This window comes from Sphaeramia orbicularis, chromosome 4 (genome assembly GCF_902148855.1).
Source record: "Sphaeramia orbicularis chromosome 4, fSphaOr1.1, whole genome shotgun sequence".
Classification (NCBI taxonomy): Eukaryota; Metazoa; Chordata; class Actinopteri; order Kurtiformes; family Apogonidae; genus Sphaeramia; species Sphaeramia orbicularis.
This window is the reverse complement of record NC_043960.1, coordinates 23,457,650-23,475,428: the sequence shown is the minus strand read 5'-3', so window position 1 is coordinate 23,475,428 and position 17,779 is coordinate 23,457,650. Positions and strand designations below refer to the sequence as shown.

At 37.6% G+C, this 17,779-nt stretch overlaps 2 protein-coding genes across 2 annotated transcripts in view; one reads left to right on the top strand and one right to left on the bottom strand.

The window, feature by feature from the left end:
* Positions 1 to 7,057, top strand: part of LOC115417931 (uncharacterized) — a 121,029-nt gene extending 113,972 nt beyond the window's left edge. Inside the window, exon 19 of the transcript XR_003935224.1 lies at positions 7,042 to 7,057. The gene's annotated coding sequence lies outside the window, so the exon portion shown is untranslated. The remainder of the gene's footprint in view (positions 1 to 7,041) is intronic.
* tbl1xr1a (TBL1X/Y related 1a) overlaps positions 1 to 17,779 on the bottom strand; it is a 61,192-nt gene that overhangs the window by 2,300 nt on the left and 41,113 nt on the right. The window contains exons 3-15 of the mRNA XM_030132150.1: positions 17,303 to 17,404; positions 8,769 to 8,914; positions 8,456 to 8,681; positions 7,432 to 7,564; positions 6,818 to 6,959; positions 6,279 to 6,342; positions 3,920 to 4,017; positions 3,769 to 3,829; positions 3,567 to 3,688; positions 3,298 to 3,372; positions 3,076 to 3,203; positions 1,528 to 1,693; positions 43 to 144 (exon numbers count right to left, since the gene is read on the bottom strand). Of these exons, the coding sequence (XP_029988010.1) occupies positions 43 to 144; positions 1,528 to 1,693; positions 3,076 to 3,203; positions 3,298 to 3,372; positions 3,567 to 3,688; positions 3,769 to 3,829; positions 3,920 to 4,017; positions 6,279 to 6,342; positions 6,818 to 6,959; positions 7,432 to 7,564; positions 8,456 to 8,681; positions 8,769 to 8,914; positions 17,303 to 17,360 (1,521 nt within the window). The 5' untranslated portion in view covers positions 17,361 to 17,404. The remainder of the gene's footprint in view (positions 1 to 42; positions 145 to 1,527; positions 1,694 to 3,075; positions 3,204 to 3,297; positions 3,373 to 3,566; positions 3,689 to 3,768; positions 3,830 to 3,919; positions 4,018 to 6,278; positions 6,343 to 6,817; positions 6,960 to 7,431; positions 7,565 to 8,455; positions 8,682 to 8,768; positions 8,915 to 17,302; positions 17,405 to 17,779) is intronic.

The window sequence follows — 17,779 nt, the reverse complement described above, 5'->3', positions numbered from 1 at the left end:
CACAGATGGAGCTGAATGTGCAAGTTCGGGAAGGCCACTTACAGATCCGTCTGACGCGCTCGCTCCCACTTTGTCTCCTGCTGCGTTCCAGCAAACCTCGAAGATTCCCCCCGTCCCTCTGTAACTGTGGACTAAAGCACCCGTCTGCATAGAGTGGACAAAGACCACATGTGAGCATCAGGGCCATCGCCATGACAACCTCTGGTTCTAAGGACATCACTCTCTCCCGTTAAGGCTACATTAAAGGTGAAGGTTATTATGTCAAAAACAGAGAAAACTGAAGAAAATATGACTTTTTCAGTCAAATCTATCATTAACTGAACATAAACCCAGTGTCTCCATCCACTGTCATTGATCCAACTCCATGGGTTTTACTGGTGAATCAATGTTGTAGAAGACGATGATGTTTCCACGGTAACAACGGAGCCTCTGAAAGTCCAAATGGGTCATATCTGATGACCATGAAAAGATGACAAACCGCATTTTACACCAATTATTTCACATGGATTGATAGGATTAGTGGATCAATGGGTCTTAAACAGTTTACATCAGTAGATGCTGTTGGTCGAGAGTGGATGTTTGGGTCTTTATGGGTTAAAGGAGAACACAGTTTTGTCCAAAAAAAGTGAAGCCACTAGACTAAGATAAAAATGTACCTGGAGTCGACCTGAGTGCACCCGCTAATTTTCTTTTTTGACAAAAAGTTTTATTTTTCAAAATCTATCACCTCTCTGTAAGCTTTACCTTGAGTTAATATTAAAAATAAATAAATAAATCACATCACAGAGTTATAATTGCAAGCACTTTCAAGCACTTAAGCACTTGATTAAAACTGAATCGACTGAACACCGACAGTGTAGCAAAAGATAAAAATCAGAATAAAAAAAAAAAAAAAAAAGCCCTGAGTAGACTAAATAAAAGACAAGCACTTTTCAGACCTAGAAAACACAACATTCAAATTGAAGCATTTTCAAGGATTTTAAGCACTTGTACATCTAAAGAAATAGAAGTTTATTATGGGTATATCTTCAGCATTTAATCTATTTACATTGTCAGCTACAACAGTTTCTGTTCTGACCATAAAGCAGACTTTAAAGCTACAAATTTGACTGTGTTTTTGTGTTGTTTTGGGGTGAGTATTTATGCAATTACTTATTGTATATTATATATTTTTAAGTAATGCACATTTGTTTGTAGAAATGTTTTTCACTTTGACAATTAAGAGCATTTTTTGAAAATTCTGTTCAAAACCGACAGTATATTGAAACTGATTCCATTTACAAAAGCAATAAAAACATCCAAGGTGGTGAATGCTTTTTACTTACAGTGGATGTGAAACATTATACAAACAGGGAGGTTAAAAGGAAAATTACTGCATGTCCTTGTGTTTTTATTACAGATTTGGACACTTATGTAAGACTAATCAGTAATACGATCACTACACACTTTTTTGATTCTAAATTTTAAGTTTTCTGCATCTTCTTGTATTTCAAACCTTCATGTTCCCATGCAGGACTCTTTTCTTACCTGCGTGTTCCAGATGTGCACACATTTGTCGAAGGAGCCGCTGGCCAGATGCCGACCGTCTGGGCTGAAAGCCACACTGTAGACTGGCTCCTGGTGTTTAGTCAGCGTGTGGATACAGATGCCTCTCTCCACGTCCCAAAGACGGACTGTGGAGTCAAACGATGCACTGTGGACAGAACCACACAGAGACACAAAGGGTTAAAGGTCAACAACCAAAGAGCAAACAGAGATGTGTAAGTGTACTGGATTAAACATGTGATGGAGCGGGTGGGACTGGGTTCATGAGGATCATGCGCTGACATTTTGACGTGATCTTTCTTCTTCTAGATCACTATTTTAACAACAGTATTTAACAGGGTTTTGTACAAGTCCAGTTTAAGACTTTTTAAGACTCTTTTAACAGAATTCAGTGCCCATGTCATGGCCTATTTCACAGCCATACTGGCAAAAATTTCTAACTCCTCAAATTTAGGAAAATGTATATATTTACTCCAATGTCTTAATTCCCATCGTTCTGAGTTCCCCTACAGTCGTGTCAACCAGGTGGAGAATGATCTTTTCTCCAACCAGGCATTATTACATTTGTACTTCTTCATGCTATTAGAGTAATAAAAAAAGCTGGTCATCTTCAATCAAGTCATCCATTTTTGTAGGACCTGGTATCTTAAAATTTCCTGATATTGTATATTTAAAAACAATGGAAATCATTTTTCGTGTTAAGAACAAAAGTCTTCCTGTTTGTAGTTGTTTTTTTTTAATTTAAGAGAAGGGAAATATAATTTAAGAGGGTTGTTTGTGTTTGAAACATGTAAACAAATGTCAAATATCACTGTGTTTCTGTAATTGGTGTTAAATTATGGAATCAACTGAATGATAGATTGAAATTGTGTAGCTTGTTGAGTTTTAAAAAACCTTTAATTTGTCAAATTCTCAAAGGCAATGGAAGTAAAATGATCTCTAAGTGACTTAATTTGTGTTAATGTTTTATTTGCTGCAATTTCACGTAATTCAATGGATGGGAGAAGCATAAATAAGCCTCTGGCTTCAGCTTCTTCCTTTTTCTGTTATTAATTGTGTCAATTGTATGTTCTTTATATGTGTGTTTTTTACTTAACCAAAATAAAAATATTCATTCATTCTCTACCACCATGTCTTTGAGTCGTCAGTGTGAACAAGATCAAATGATGTTTGTATCTAACCAAACACCTTTCTCTGTGACTCCGGTTCTGGTTTCATAAATTGGTCTTCTTTCACCGCGCTGGTGCTACTGAAGTTACATTTGGTCACATTTACATTCTGTTAGTGAAGAATGGAGCATGTGGAGTCATTTATTTCAGTCTGCACAGCTGTACGTTTCTGATATTACCCATCAGTTACACAGCTCTACAAGACTGTTGACGTTCAGTTATTATGTTACATTTCAAGTTATTAAATGATGATCTGTGTAATATCTGATAAATCTGAGGTTTATGTGTGAAGTTTGGAAACAGCGAAAATAAATGAGAAGATAGATCTTTGTTAATCAAATGAGGATAATAGGCAGCACACCTTGCTAGCATAAGGTTAGCGCTGGGATTGTTGGTTCCAGGTCCAGTTGGACTCCATTTGATGGTGTAGATTTCTTTACTGTGGGCCTGCAGGTCATGAACACACGAGTCCTGCTTCATACTCCAGATCTGAAAAAACACAAAAGCAACAACAACTTAATCCTTTGCCTGTTTTAATTGCATTGTTAAATTTCACATATGCACAGTTTGTACTGCAGCTCACCTTCAACGTCATGTCGTCTGAACAGGAGGCCAGAAGGTTCCCTGTGGGATCCCACTTGATTGCATTGACTTCATTCTAAAAGCAGAGAAAAAATAGCAAATGAGTGTAAGCCAAAGGATCTGAGCTCAGTTGTCCAATTGGCCTGACTTTGCGAAATACATTGTAACATCGCCACCCAAAAAGAAAAAAAAAACAACATCATGGCAGTCTTTTTAACTGTGGGAGGACAACTGCGCGCACACACACACACACATTTCCACACCACTTACTGTGTGTCCCTGGAATGTTTTAATGGGTCTGTCCTGTCCCAATTTACAGACGTGGATGCACATGTCTGTACTACAAGAGGCAAATGTGTTGTTGCTCTGCCAATCCACATCTAGTGCTGGAGCTGTGGAACAGAGGGACAAGTGAATAAATCAATAGGACATGGGACAAGACACACATAGAGCTGTGAGGAAGCTGTTTTACCTGAGTGGAAAGGAAACTGTTGTTTGGCTTCTCCTGTGTGGGCATCCCATATGATTGTTGTCTAAGATAAATGCGCATGTAAAGTTAGGGCTGGCACTGATGACACACTCCTGAATTGGTTTGGATATTGAGAAAGACGATCCTGGTTTACCTTGTCTACTCCTGCGCTGAGGATGAAATTGCCTTTTTTATTCCACTTAAGAGCAAAGATAGGACCTTTGTGTTGGCCGAGTGTACTGGCCAGGTTACCTGAAAGTGTAAAAAAAACACACTGTGTAAGAATACAAGATAAAAGCCATGATAAAGGAAGTAACACACCATGGTCTGGTTCAGATCTGGCAGGAACATGTCTCTTTAGTGACTTGATCAGAAGTGGACAGCTCTAATGAAAGGTATGAAGGATCGGCATTGAGATTCTATCACTCATGGAGACATCAGTGATGCTCTAGGATGCACATGTCCACATTTTTTCCCGCAGTCTGAACATGAATGTGTCGTGGGACAGACTTAGAGACATGATCAGCTGATAGTTCTCCGTGTATGTGAGCAGCAGCCCGCCAAAACAGTGTCTAAGCACTACTCATATGTACTTACACTAAAAATAGACCATGTAATCAGTTTGGCTGATTGAAGATTAACTGACTTTATTATCCTCGTAGGGAAATTCAGTGTCTGCATTTTACCCATCCTCCTTCACACAGAACCCAGCAATAGCATTAACCCATAAAAACCCAGAGCTACTTTTGCATCAGTTCCCAAATGATGTTTTCTCTATATTTAATCCTTTTTAAGTGATTTATCACCATTTATGACAATATTATCCTCCGTATTTTTTGGCTTTTCAGTGAAAATCAAGTATTTTCCTATATTTAATTCACTGATCATGTAGATGTTCGTAAGAGCTCAGATTAAAGTTGAAGCCTATTATTTAGAAAAACAGAAAAAACTGAACAAAAAATGACTTTTACTGTAAAATCTCTCATTAACTGAACATAAACCAAGTGTCTCCATCCACGGTCATTGATCCAACTCCATGGGTTTTACTGGTGAATCAATGTTGTAGAAGATGATGGTGTTTCCATGTTCACTATGGAGCCTCTGAACATCCAAATGGGTTATATCTGATGACCATGAAAAGATGACAAACTGCATTTCACACCAATTATATACATGAATTGATAGATTAGTGGTTCAACAGGTATTAAACATTTTAGATCAGTAGATGGTTTTGGTCACCAGTGGATGTTTGGGTCTTTATGGGTTAACAAGGCACTCAGTACCTTAGGTGAGAGAGAAGTTGGGGCCAATAGTTGTCATATTTGAAAGAAAATACTTGTAAATAAGAATAGGTCAAGTGATAAAAAGTGCATATTAGTTAAATGTTCATCTCTACATTTTTTTCATTAATTACTTGATTCTGACTTATATAGAAATGTAATACCTTGATGTAGCGTTCAAATCAAGACTCACCTTGTTTTTAATTAAATTACAGTAGTCCATTTCAGATATGTCTAATATGTTAAAAAGGTGTTAAAGATATCAGCTTTTTAATCAGTTATCAACTTCTTTCTGCTCCAAACTATCATTATTTTATCTGTCATAAAAAAAACAAAAAAACATTACCATCCACCTCTAGCTTGCACACTTTCTCAGAGGATAGTGTGGTCCAGGATGTGTTTGTGTTTACACTGCTAAATAAATGTGGCCATATGTGTCCTAGAGCACTTCTATATGTGGTCTGAGTGTTTGGATCTTAGTGGATTCACACATGTAGTCATATCAAACTGCATGTTAAAGCCATGCGTGACCAGGATCAATGAGTTCAAAGCAATCACTCAAACGGATTCATGAGCAGTATATACATCTGCCGCTAGGTGGCAGCATTGTCTAAGGTTAGAAAAGACCCATTAGGACTAGAGTTTACAGTCATGGGAAAAAATATCAGACCACCCTTGTTTTCTTCAGTTTCTTGTTCATTTTAATGCCTGGTACAACTAAAGGTACATTTTTTTGGATAAACATAATGATAACAAGAAATATAACTCATAAGAGTTTAATTTCAGAAATTATACCTAGCCATTTTCCATGTTTTCTTGATAATAACCAAAATCACTTCAGTTCTTACATCAATATCTATGGCATTGTACTGACAAAAACAGTGCTTTTAGGGATTCCATGTTTTCTTTTCTGTCTGTTTTAGTCACATGATACACACAGGAGTTAGTACTTGATTGCATAACTATCGTTTTTGATTACTTTTGATGGTCTAATAATTGTATAAACTGTATAACTGTATAAACCCAATTTGGTATGAATTATTTGCTGGTAGTAATAATTTTTTCTGCGACTGTGAGATGAGCAAAAAAACTGGCAACACATGGCCATATAAAGGCTTAAAACTACAATCCTGTTTTTTTTTTTTTGTTTTTTTCAGAAATATTTGGCAAACTGAAATCTAGGTTTACTTCCACAAACAGCACATATATCTAAAGAAATCAAAAGTGCCTTACCATCTTTTGTCCATATTCTAGCGAAGCCGTCATAGGAGCCTGTTGCTAACAGCGTGCCTTCACTCTGTCAAACACACACACACATACATCAGTAATGTAAAACCTCACAATATGGCATATGTTGTGATCTAGTGCTAGTATGAAAAAAAAAAAAAAAAACTGAAGTGAATTAGGTGAGGCCTGTTATTTCCATCAGTGTGGAGACTTTCCAGGAAATGTGTGCCTCTGCCTTTGGCTCCAGTTCACAGCTGAGGGAACACTGCACTCTGTTAGATGTCATTATCGCTTGTGTTCAGTTTGCACTGGGAGCTCTTCTGTTTGTAGTAATCTGCGTTTGAAATTCGATCTCACTTTCTAGAGCCACATTTTCAACATTTCCCCCAGCTTGTGCGAGGTAAAGTATATATTAAGACCCTGAAATGACTTTTGGACAGCAGTTTATTTAAGACAGTTCCGACTATTTCTACACTTTTCACTTTGTTTACTTTGAATTTGATACACCCCTGACTGGGTGATTGATTGTGCATGTGTGTCCTTACATTCCAGTCTAGTGAGGTGACGTCTTTGTTGCTGGGGACATCCTGTCCTCCTTCTCGTATGCAGTGTCTCAGGACCAGCTGTGTCGAGCTGCTTGTACTGTTCTCACTCAGGTTCCAAATCCGAGCTGTCGAATCTCCAGACCTGCGACACACAAAGGTGATTCAATTAGATAGACAAAAACACAACTAATACACTGTACAGCCATCAACATCACTAGAACCAGTGGTGTAATATTTAATTATGCAGATTGATTTGAGAAACTTTTTTAATAATTTTTTGTTATTATACTTTTGTACTGAATGCATTTAGTAAATACTAGTGTACTGTTTATTTTGGAATTGAAACAAGAATCAATCACCAAATCTATATATAGTCAATATAATTCCAATGATACCAACCCCTACAAATCCTTTGAACATTTGCTATTGCTCCATCTGACTTTTACAAATTTCTGCCACATTAAAGAAGAGACCATACATTAAAAAAAAAAAAAAAAAAAAAAAAAAAAAAATTGATTATTATAAAAGCATCCAAAGTTCACTGTTGGCAACTCTAATATTTCTGTCCATCTTTTCTAAATGATCAGATTAGGTTAAAAATGGTTTGGACTAACCCTGATGCCAGTAGATCACTGACTGGATTCCAGGCACAGATGAAGACCTCGGACTCGTGGCCCCTGAGGACCATGGCCTTGTTCTGAGGGATCTCTACGTCTCCATCCACCTCCATCAGGTCTGCATGGTTGTCTAAGAGCACAGTGTGATGGGTCAAACAATAGTAGGAAGCAGAGAAGTTCTCCTACTGATGTCCTGGGGTACAACTGATCTCTACATTTGATCTCTGAAGTATGATTTTATTTCATCTAGTTTTCCAAATTAAACATGGACATCCAATGGTATGCTCTGCACAGAAATAATTAATCAACATTTCAGTAAAGCATAGTGATTTTTGTCTGCTGTGTGTTGAATGTGTTTTATAACTTAAGTATAAAAGCTGCAGTTATGAGATTAAGTGTAGTTTGATAGACAGGTCTACCACAGAATTGAGTAAGATATATACATTAAACAAAACTTAAAAAAAAAAAAAAACCTGATTAAAATATTGTATCTGCTGTAACATATTTAGTTTGTACAGTTTCTGCATAAATATCAATTAAAAAGACTTCGAGCAAAAAAAAAATTGTACCTGAAGATGGAATAAAAAGTTTGACCATTGATCTTTCCATACTCTTTTGTTGTACAGTACATTTTATGCTTTTGAGACAATCAAATTTAATTTATAGTTTGGAAGACTGGAAGAATGGCAGAAGAGATAATAATCTTTTGCATCTATTAATATTAACATTAATATAATGATCATAACTATAGCCATTTTAAATTATGATTTGTGCTTTTATTTTCCTCAAAAACAAGGTTTTTCTATTAGGCCTATTAACCATAAATTTAAAAAAAAAAGTGTAAAAGTTGCAACAATGACACTGGCTAATGTTGGATTAAAAAAAAAGATGTAAACAATGTGTATTTTATCACACCTTAGACAGGGGTCAATTTTTGCCCACCAACAAAATTCACACATTTTACCTGAAGCAAGGGTTAAAAGTCAGTTTGCTGCTAAAACCCTGAAAGGCTTGAACTCACTAGCTAAGGCATGGGCTCCGTTCTCCTCCCCGTTGGCAGTATTCTCTCCATTCTTGGCACTGCCGGCAATGCTGCCCCCAGTGGTCGACGCTGGTGCAGAAGCAGCAGCCTGCTGCTGGGCCATCTTGTCCCTGTATGCCTGTTGCCTGGTCTGAACCACATCCGGCATCACGGCATCAATCAAGGACAGAGACTCGATCGGCCGCCCATCAAATAACGTGCCGTCCTACAGAGCAGGAGAGACCATCAGTCAGACTGGAGAGTGTGGAGAGAAGAGCAGGGCAGCTTGATGAGAGTCTGTGTGTGTTCTGACCTCATTGATGCTGACTTCAGCCTCGACATACTGCAGGCCCTTCTGGATGATGCTGATGAGGGCAGCAGGGGGAACCAGAGCACCATTAATGTTGGACTGGCTGATATGACTCTCTATACCAAATGTAAATGCTGAGTGGGAGAACCCTGAGGACAGAAAAACACAAAGACTACATGAAAAAATATGACACTGTACATAAAATGTTCTTAACATACCAGTTAAAATATACAATAATAGCATTAATTTCTCCATGTTTCTTTACAGTGTGGATCTATTTAGAAATGGCAGGAGTCACTACGTTAACATACACACTAATATTCCACTGTTATTCCAAACATCCTGAATGTGACAGGTGTTGTGTAAACAGCATATTCCATCTGGATATCCCAAGCTTCTTCCGAAAACATGTGACATGCTGATATTACTAAGTTTTAGGAGCATTCTTTGGACGTGTATACATCACATTCAGAAAATGAGGCTCATTTGGGGTTTTTATGACACACAGCTCCCAGCTGTCAGCTGGGGTACAGACAAACATCTCTTAGAGATACATGCCCAAAAGAATAGCAGACAAAATTCTGGTTGGAACCAGAAACATGCCTACATTTAAGCATTATGAAAGAGGATATCAACAGGTTTTTGGAAATGCACTGATGTTATAAATAGGGATGAAGTGATCCATTGGCTGAATATCAGTACCAGTAAGACGATAGTCATTTGATTTTAATCTGCTGTTCAGTTCTATTTTGTTACAGCTAAAAGGCCAGTGTTGTGTGCTGAACTGTGTGCAACTCTGATGGCATGTGTGGAAAACTTAAAGTATAGTTGACATCAAATTCATTGACATAAAATGTGATTTTAGCCTGGTAGCACAAGCAAAACAATGTCAAAACAAAGCGAAAAAGCACAGGCATTGGCTATCCACCAAACTGTTATGTCATTATCAGTACTGGCCTAGATTTTTAGGATCATGCATTCCTTACTATGACGCTTGCCTGTCTACAAGATGTTTAAAGGAATGAAAGGGGGCTGTGTTCACAGAGCTGGATATCTGTAACCAGCCCAAAACTGAAAAAAAAATAAAATAAATAAACTTATTTATAATGGTATTTATGGCCACATGTAAAAATCAGAAATATTAGTTAAATACTAATTTTGCTTAAAGCGTACCTGTACTGGTCATGTTTACGGCATTAATTGTGCTTTGCATATCACTTATAAGCACCATAGATGCGACACACAGGACCTTTTTATTATACAAGTTTCACCCATGGGCAGAACCCATGGGGAGCAGTCATTGCCGGATGTAAGTGACGTACCCGTCACTAGGAAACAAGCAGGAGTCAGTGAGCAGATTAAGTGGAAAACAGGCGTTCGCGCTTGTTGTTTGTGTAGCCGTAAGGTTAGCATTTTGCCATTGTTCTAGAGACGCAACCCTGCACTGGCCGATAATGCCTGCTTCTGCTGCACACCAGTCAGTTACCGGTTCATCTCAGCCCAGGTATTCCGACAATACAGAGTTTTCGTCACTTCATGGAACAGCCCATGAAGAAGGCAACATGTCGCTGACCATGCCCGACTGACAGAGCAGTGACTTAGGCTCCGTTCAGACAGCAGGATTTTTGGGTGAAATCCAATTTTTTTGTGTGCTCATTCATATTACACATTAAACGCGACTTCTATCAGTTGTATATGAACTGAATGCAACCCTGAAGTGGCCCACATGCACAAAAGAGGTCCACAGAGGCACGCACTGTGTTTACGAAAGTAACACTCCTGGGACACAGAATTGTGACGTTTGTCGCATTCAATGACGAAAAGTTTCGATAAATGTGACCTGGTCAATCAGACTGAGATTTTACAATGCGACTTCAGATGTGTGTTGGATTTAGGACCACATATGAAAGTGGCCTCGGTTGGACTGGAACAGATCAGATTTGTGCTGTTCAAACTGTCTTTAACGGATCAGATACAGGTCACATATGGGCAAAAAAACGGATTTGGGCCACATGTGCCTGTAGTCTGAACGTAGCCTTAGTACTCACATGAGCTTGACAATGGGATACGATGTAAGTTACAAGACAGAACTGCTAGCATGATATGTGATCTTTTGAGATAGCGAGCAATGAAAATGTGAACAACTTGATCAGAATATTTTCTTTTACGGATTAAGGACAAAAAAGTAATGTGTTACACATGTTCACATAATCATTGCACCTATAGAGTGAATAGAATGATGATAACTATGGTATGTGGCATCATCCATCATCAGAACACATTGTTTTTCCTGAAACTGAACTGCTGTAACATGACAGACTTTAATTTGTAAAGGGAGCATGCTTTGGGAAATAGATACTATTCTACCCTCCCCCCCAAAAAAAACAGTTTTATTCAATGCACCAACACGTAGAGGTTTCTGCAACTTCATAAAGAGAAAGAGATTAATTTAGAGGTGAAATGATTAATCGACTCAAAGTGATCCAAAAAAAAAAACATTCAACCACAATTCTCCTGAATTAAAGCTTTGTTTCCTTCATTTCTCTGCTGTTAAACATTGGTTCCACTGTTCTGTTTCACATGGACGCTTATTGTGACAAACAAAGAAGCTTCAATTCAGGGAAACTGCAATAGAATATTTCCCTTCAATCGGTTCAAGTCGATTAAACGAATCGTGAATTTTTGCATTGGCTTCAAGCACCTAATCGATTAATCAGTTGCAGCTCTAGGTTAATTTCACACATCAGCAGTGGAATACTGGCCTGGGTTTATAAGGGTCAACAGTTTCCCTGCATTTCAGACAAAAGAGTAACACACTCATAATGCATGATAACATGACTGGAGCACAACCCAGGACTGCAATCGATAAAACACAAATTCAAACTGTCTCTGTATTTGTTATTGTATCATACTGTGCTAAGTTGTGGAAGACATAAAGAGTCTGCGAAATATACGGATACATAGACTAGATAGACAATGCAGCATATTTTTAAACAACTGGTATAGTCTAAGGCAGTGGTTCCCAACCTTTTTTGGCTCGTGACCCCATTTTAACATCATAAATTTCTGGCGACCCCAGACATTCAAAACGCAGACTTTTTTTTATTTTGCTAAAATGTATTTGTTTTTGCTCATGTAATAGTTTACTATACTATGTTGCAAATAAACGCTAATTTTCCATGACATTAAGGCTATATAATGTATATTATTGTGGACAGAGGCAGAAAAGCCAGGTTGAGATAAGTGCACAAAGTCAGAATTTTGTACAGTCAGTCCAAAGGCTGCAAATTAATACTGAACAAACAATAACTCAATCTATGAATTATAAAAGAGCTGCAGCATCTGAAACCAACCACAATTAACATTTAAAAGAAACAGTACCACAGTGCTTCAGTTTAAGCTTCAGAGTTTGTCATGTCTTTTATGTATTGTTGTCTCTCTCAACTCACCATATATATTTTTTTATTAGTAAGTTTTTATTTTATTTTCATGAATTACTAGAAATTTCAGGCGACCCCATTTGAATTCCAGGCGACCCCTGGTGGGGTCCCGACCCCAAGGCTGAAAAACACTGGTCTAAGGTGAAGTTAATTCTGTGATTGAATAAGTGAATATAATGCATCTGTGTCAGCAGGTGATGTGGAAATTTATTTTTGCATTTTTATGTGTTTTTTATATGTATTTTTTCAGTGTCCATGAGAGTAATGCCATTGATTACTCTCCCCTCACTCTACCCGTCCCAATAATCAATGAACACCTAATTAGCTTCCCACATGCATTGCACTTCGCCTTGGTGTCATTTTTTTCCCCCCTTAAAGTGAGACCATTTACCGCAGTCATTCTTTTACACTGTTGCAGTATTAGCCATGCATTCAGCTTCACTACCTACTGTATATATGGTCCTTACAGATATTTATGCATGTTCAGGGAGCGATCAGCACATAATTTGTAACTTGGAACTGATTTTCTGTTCCCTACCCTCTGAATTTATGAATGACCCCTTTAAGTATCAATGGCTCTCTGTGTCTGAACTAACAGTTTATCACATAGATCCAGATGTACTGCTGCCGTGCAGGTCAGCGCTCTGCACGGCTGCTCTGCAGGAATATGCCTGCCTTTACATGTGTGACATGGACTGTTTTTAAGACAAGGCGTGACACAATCTCTCCTTCCTCTGTAAAGTGTAACGTCAAACTGTGACACAGACATGCAGGGCTGTTTGACCACCAGCAGCATAAACACAACTGAACCACACTGATACTGTTGTGTCAACACTGCAGAAAACTAACAACTGCCACCCAATGACAAACCAAGACTTAACCTTCTGTCAGGATCTGGGGCAAACGGGTATATAAAGATGGGCATCACACCATGGTTTCCAATCACACTGCTACCTAAACAGCTGCCATATGTTATTTTAAAGGGGTCCTACTTTGACCACTAAACCCACTTTTATTAGTCTTTGGTACATTTATTTGTGTATTTGGACCCTAATAGTTCATAAAGTTTGAATTTGAACCCTCCAGGTGCTGCAAAGCTATCTTTATATTAATTCTGGCAAAAATCGAGTGGATTTCTACAACCTGTTTTAATTCCTGCTTAATTTGTTATGTATATAACTAGTTACATCCCGACATTTGCACATATAAGGTCAAGACTTCCAACGAACACGTCTCCAAGTACGACATAATTGTTTGTCAGCTGAAGCGGTTGTAGTCCATACTGAAATTATGTCCAAACTTTGAGCTGATTACCTAAAATGTTCAGTTGTTGGTTGAATGGCACAGAGCAGCACAACCAACAACCTGGAAGGGGTGGGGCATGGCTTATTTGCATTTAAAGGGCCAGTGCTCAAAACAACCTTTCTGGTGTCATTACTCAAATATAGGGTTGAAGATGAACCTGTGGAGTTGAATTAATGAAGAATTCAGACCCAAGCATAGCATTTACAGTTTATGTAGACCTCAGGGAAGTGTTTTTTAAAAAACAAAATACCACTCCTTTCACACTGGCAAGGAATGTCATCTAAATTATGTTCTGTTAACACAAAGTTTCATTTGAAAGCAATTCTGATATTATTAAATATATGAAAAAACATGTGGCAGGCAGGGGGTTGTAAATTCAGTAGGATTGGACGATATTGCAAAAAAATTAAATCACATTAAACACTTTCTCAGTTTTCTTTAATGGAAAAATCAATTGTGTGCTTATAATAAAACATTATTCTAGAACTTTTACATTTTTTTCCACCAGGACTTCCTATTATTCTCCCTCAAACTAATCTCAGAAAAGTGTTTCATATTACTGGAGAGGCTTCTTTTACAAATACTATTCAACTGAAATGAACTGTAGTAGACTTTATCCTACATTATTGGGGGCAGAGGTAACACAATCACTCAGGTTTGTCTCTTGGCAGGATTAAACCTACTCCCAATGCAAAAAAATGCTGAGCTGACCCATAAAGTGTGACAACAGATGCACAAAGAAAAAACAGAAATGTGATTTAATTATTTTAAGCATTTAATTTGTTTTAATTAATTTTACACAGTTAAGGTCTGGCTGAATTGGTAAACTTGGTGGAGTTCCGTTCTACATGCTATATTCCAAAGCACAGCAGCTGTATCAGATGAGCTCATTCTACTATTGTGTGAAACTTTTCAATCCGGTCTGATAGGAAGCCAAACACCAGACCACTATACCAGATCTTACCAGTAAGTAGGGCTGTGAAATTAATCGAAATTCAATTACGATTTCAATAATTACACGCAACGATTACAAAAATTATGTAATCGAGAAAAAACAATTATTAATTTTGAGTTGTTTAATTCACACGCACACAAGCTACCATGAGCTGCTCTGCCCCGCCCCCCTCTAAGCTACAGCTGCCTGCTAGCCGGCAGGTCCACCCCAAGAGGAAAGTTGTACCTAGCAGTCTGGAAAAATAGCAGGAGAATCGCAGCAGAGTGCTTGGTAAACAAAAAAGGCAAGTCAAATTCAATTGTATGGAATCACTTTGGGTTTGATGAAGAGCAAAAACCCATTACGTGCAAAAAGTGTTTCGTAGGTGTGTCCGCACCGACCGGTAACACAGCAAACCTTTTTAACCATCTAAAGTTTAACCACCGCGACCTTTATCATAATCTTATGAAAAACTAACACACATAAAAAAAAAACTCCGTCTACAACTTCGTCCGCAATGCAATCTTCAGTCTCCGAATCTCTTTATGCTGCAACTCCCGTATTAACCTAACTGAAACCTCACGGCACGCCACTGAATTTACTATGTTTCATACTACACTGAACATACTTGAATTTATAATTTGCACTTTACGTGAGTTTTTTTTTTTTTTTTTTTTTTTTTTATTGCTCCAGTTCTATGGCAAGTCTAGAGCAGTTTAATTCCAGTGTACTATTTGTTTACAAAAGGAAACATACTTGAATTTACAGTATACTTATTTGCATTCAAAGATTTTTTTTGTTTCGTACAAAAGTGAACATACTTTGTTTTAATGGTTAAAAGCTCTATTTATGTTTAAAGAGTATATCTTACATTGTTTTGCAAGAAAAAAATAAACAACTTTAAGGTTAACAAATAATCGTTTTTAATAATCGTGATTTCAATTATTGCTAAAATAATCGTGATTTTTTTTTTTTCTATAATTGAGCAGCCCTACCAGTAAGTATTGAACTTCCACTATGCAGATGGGGAGAAATGAGACTGGCAAAACCACGGACTAAAAGTTGAGCAACATGGACAGAGTTTATTTTTGATATGTAATACTACTGCTAAGAAATGGACAGTTTATTTTGATTTGTGCATTATGGTTATGAAACGGATAGTTTATTTTTGTTTTTGATACGTGTATTACTGCTACGAAAGGGACAGTTTATTTTGATGTGAAATGCTGTTGCAAAATGGACAGTCTATCCTTGATATGTATAGAATTTTTGTGTTTTGTGCTTAGTCAGGAATTTACTCCGATACGTGCAGGATTTTTGAGTTACTTATGGGATCTGACATGGGAATTTAGGGTAGGTAGAAGGATGGGGTAAGGGGGCAGGAGATTATAAGTTAAACTTCCTCCTGATCCTTTTTGAATGTTTCCCTTTCTTTTAATATAAATCTTTTTGTTGTATGATTTTGATGTTATATTCAAAATAAATAAACAAACAAAACTCCACTTCACCTGGTGGCACCAATGCATCTCTAAACTGGCTTCACAACCATCAATAAACACTAAATAATGAGAAGAAGTAGTAGGAGTGGAGCAGCACCATCTTCAGTGCTGCTGAAATAGGGTGGGCCATGCAAGACTAAAGCACTACAGTTATCAGATTTGCTGTCACGTTTCTAATAATGCTTTGTTTACATGTGTTTTCTACGTTTTTCGGTCTCAAATTATTGCCATATCCTATCGCCCCAAAACACACATTAACTTTCTAATACACAACCAGTGCTCACCGTGCCCATCTTCCTCCTCCATCTGCTGAAATGTAATCTTTCATGATACAGACATACGCTCAGGAGTAAATCACAGGTTGTCACATTGCTTATTCAAGCAAAACAAGCTAGATTTAGCAACATGATGCTATTAACACAGACTGCTAATGTGGGACACTTTTTTTTTTTTTTTTTTTTTTTTAATTTGACACAACCTATCATAATCACAAATGTCTGTTCAGCCGTTCAGCATTCATTTTTGAGCTCTCACCAGACCAGAACTGCAAAACTGGAAAACAAACAAACTCTAGCTCATTTAACCAAAACATACCATCATATTTTACAGGTGAATCAAAATGCTCACATGAAAATGACACAGGAGTCTTTTTGTGATCTTCCGATGCTGCACAAACCATGACTGCAGACTTTTAACATGCTCTGTTTACATCAACCAACACTATTCAGTCTGCACCGTTTCACTGTAAGCCTACATTGAGAATTGGGGGATTATTAGGTATCGCAATTGTTTAAAATTTTTAGAGCAAAAAAAAATTTGGCAGTAAAACTGTGCTTCACTTTAATGTATAATCCACATGTATATCAAAGACTAGGAAGTAGTGAGTCAACTATGGTCTGTTCCACCACAAGTAACCTAAAACATATCGAAACATTACATGACAACACTGCTCAAGGGTCCTGTTATTGTGTCTCCCGAACCACAACCACAGCACAAATGTTCTACTAAATCTTCCGTTCGGTGGGAGTCCAGAAGTGCCATCAATCAGACATCAAACTCTTCTGTCAGCCCTTAAACCTTATTAACAGAGTAATAATAAACAAAAGAACCACCGGCACTCTTAATAGATGCTCCACATAAAGCGCATCAGACCAGAATGACTCCTGGAAAAATTACTGGAAGGTAGTTGCAGCTAAAACCAACACACACAGCTGAATATAATAAAAAAAATTTAACTGCAGGGAATATTAAAATGCACACGAAACAGATTCATTAAAACAATCCAGTTCAGCCCTCTTGAAGTCTCAGTCTGCTCGTTGATAAGAAGACATTAAATATAAGGGGACTTTAGGGGAATACCTGACTCCTGTAGGTATCTGTAGACCAGGAAATTGACCTCATCACTGCTAATGCTCATCTTTACTCCTGTTACACCATGAGGTCAGCACGCACACACCTAGCCTGCAAAAGAAAAGACAGAGAGATTCATTAGTGAATGGGGACTCCTCATTCTGTCCCCTGCTGTTCAGTGAATGGGATTTACAGACCAGTACAGTTATCTGGTTAAATTCAATTTTTGATGCCTTTTCAGTCTCAGCATGGACAACATAATAGCTATTTTGGCTGCGAAATAATGAGGATAGGCAAACACGTATCCAAACGCAGGATCTGCTTAAATGGAAGTTTGCAGGGTTGACTTAATCTATAGGCTTTCCTGCGAAGTAAATCTGTTCAAGGTCAATATTATTATAAAGTGCAATTCTGTGAGCAATTAAATACTCTATCTTATAATGTGGTGAAAGTTAAATTTCTATGAATTTGCTCAACTGTTGAATG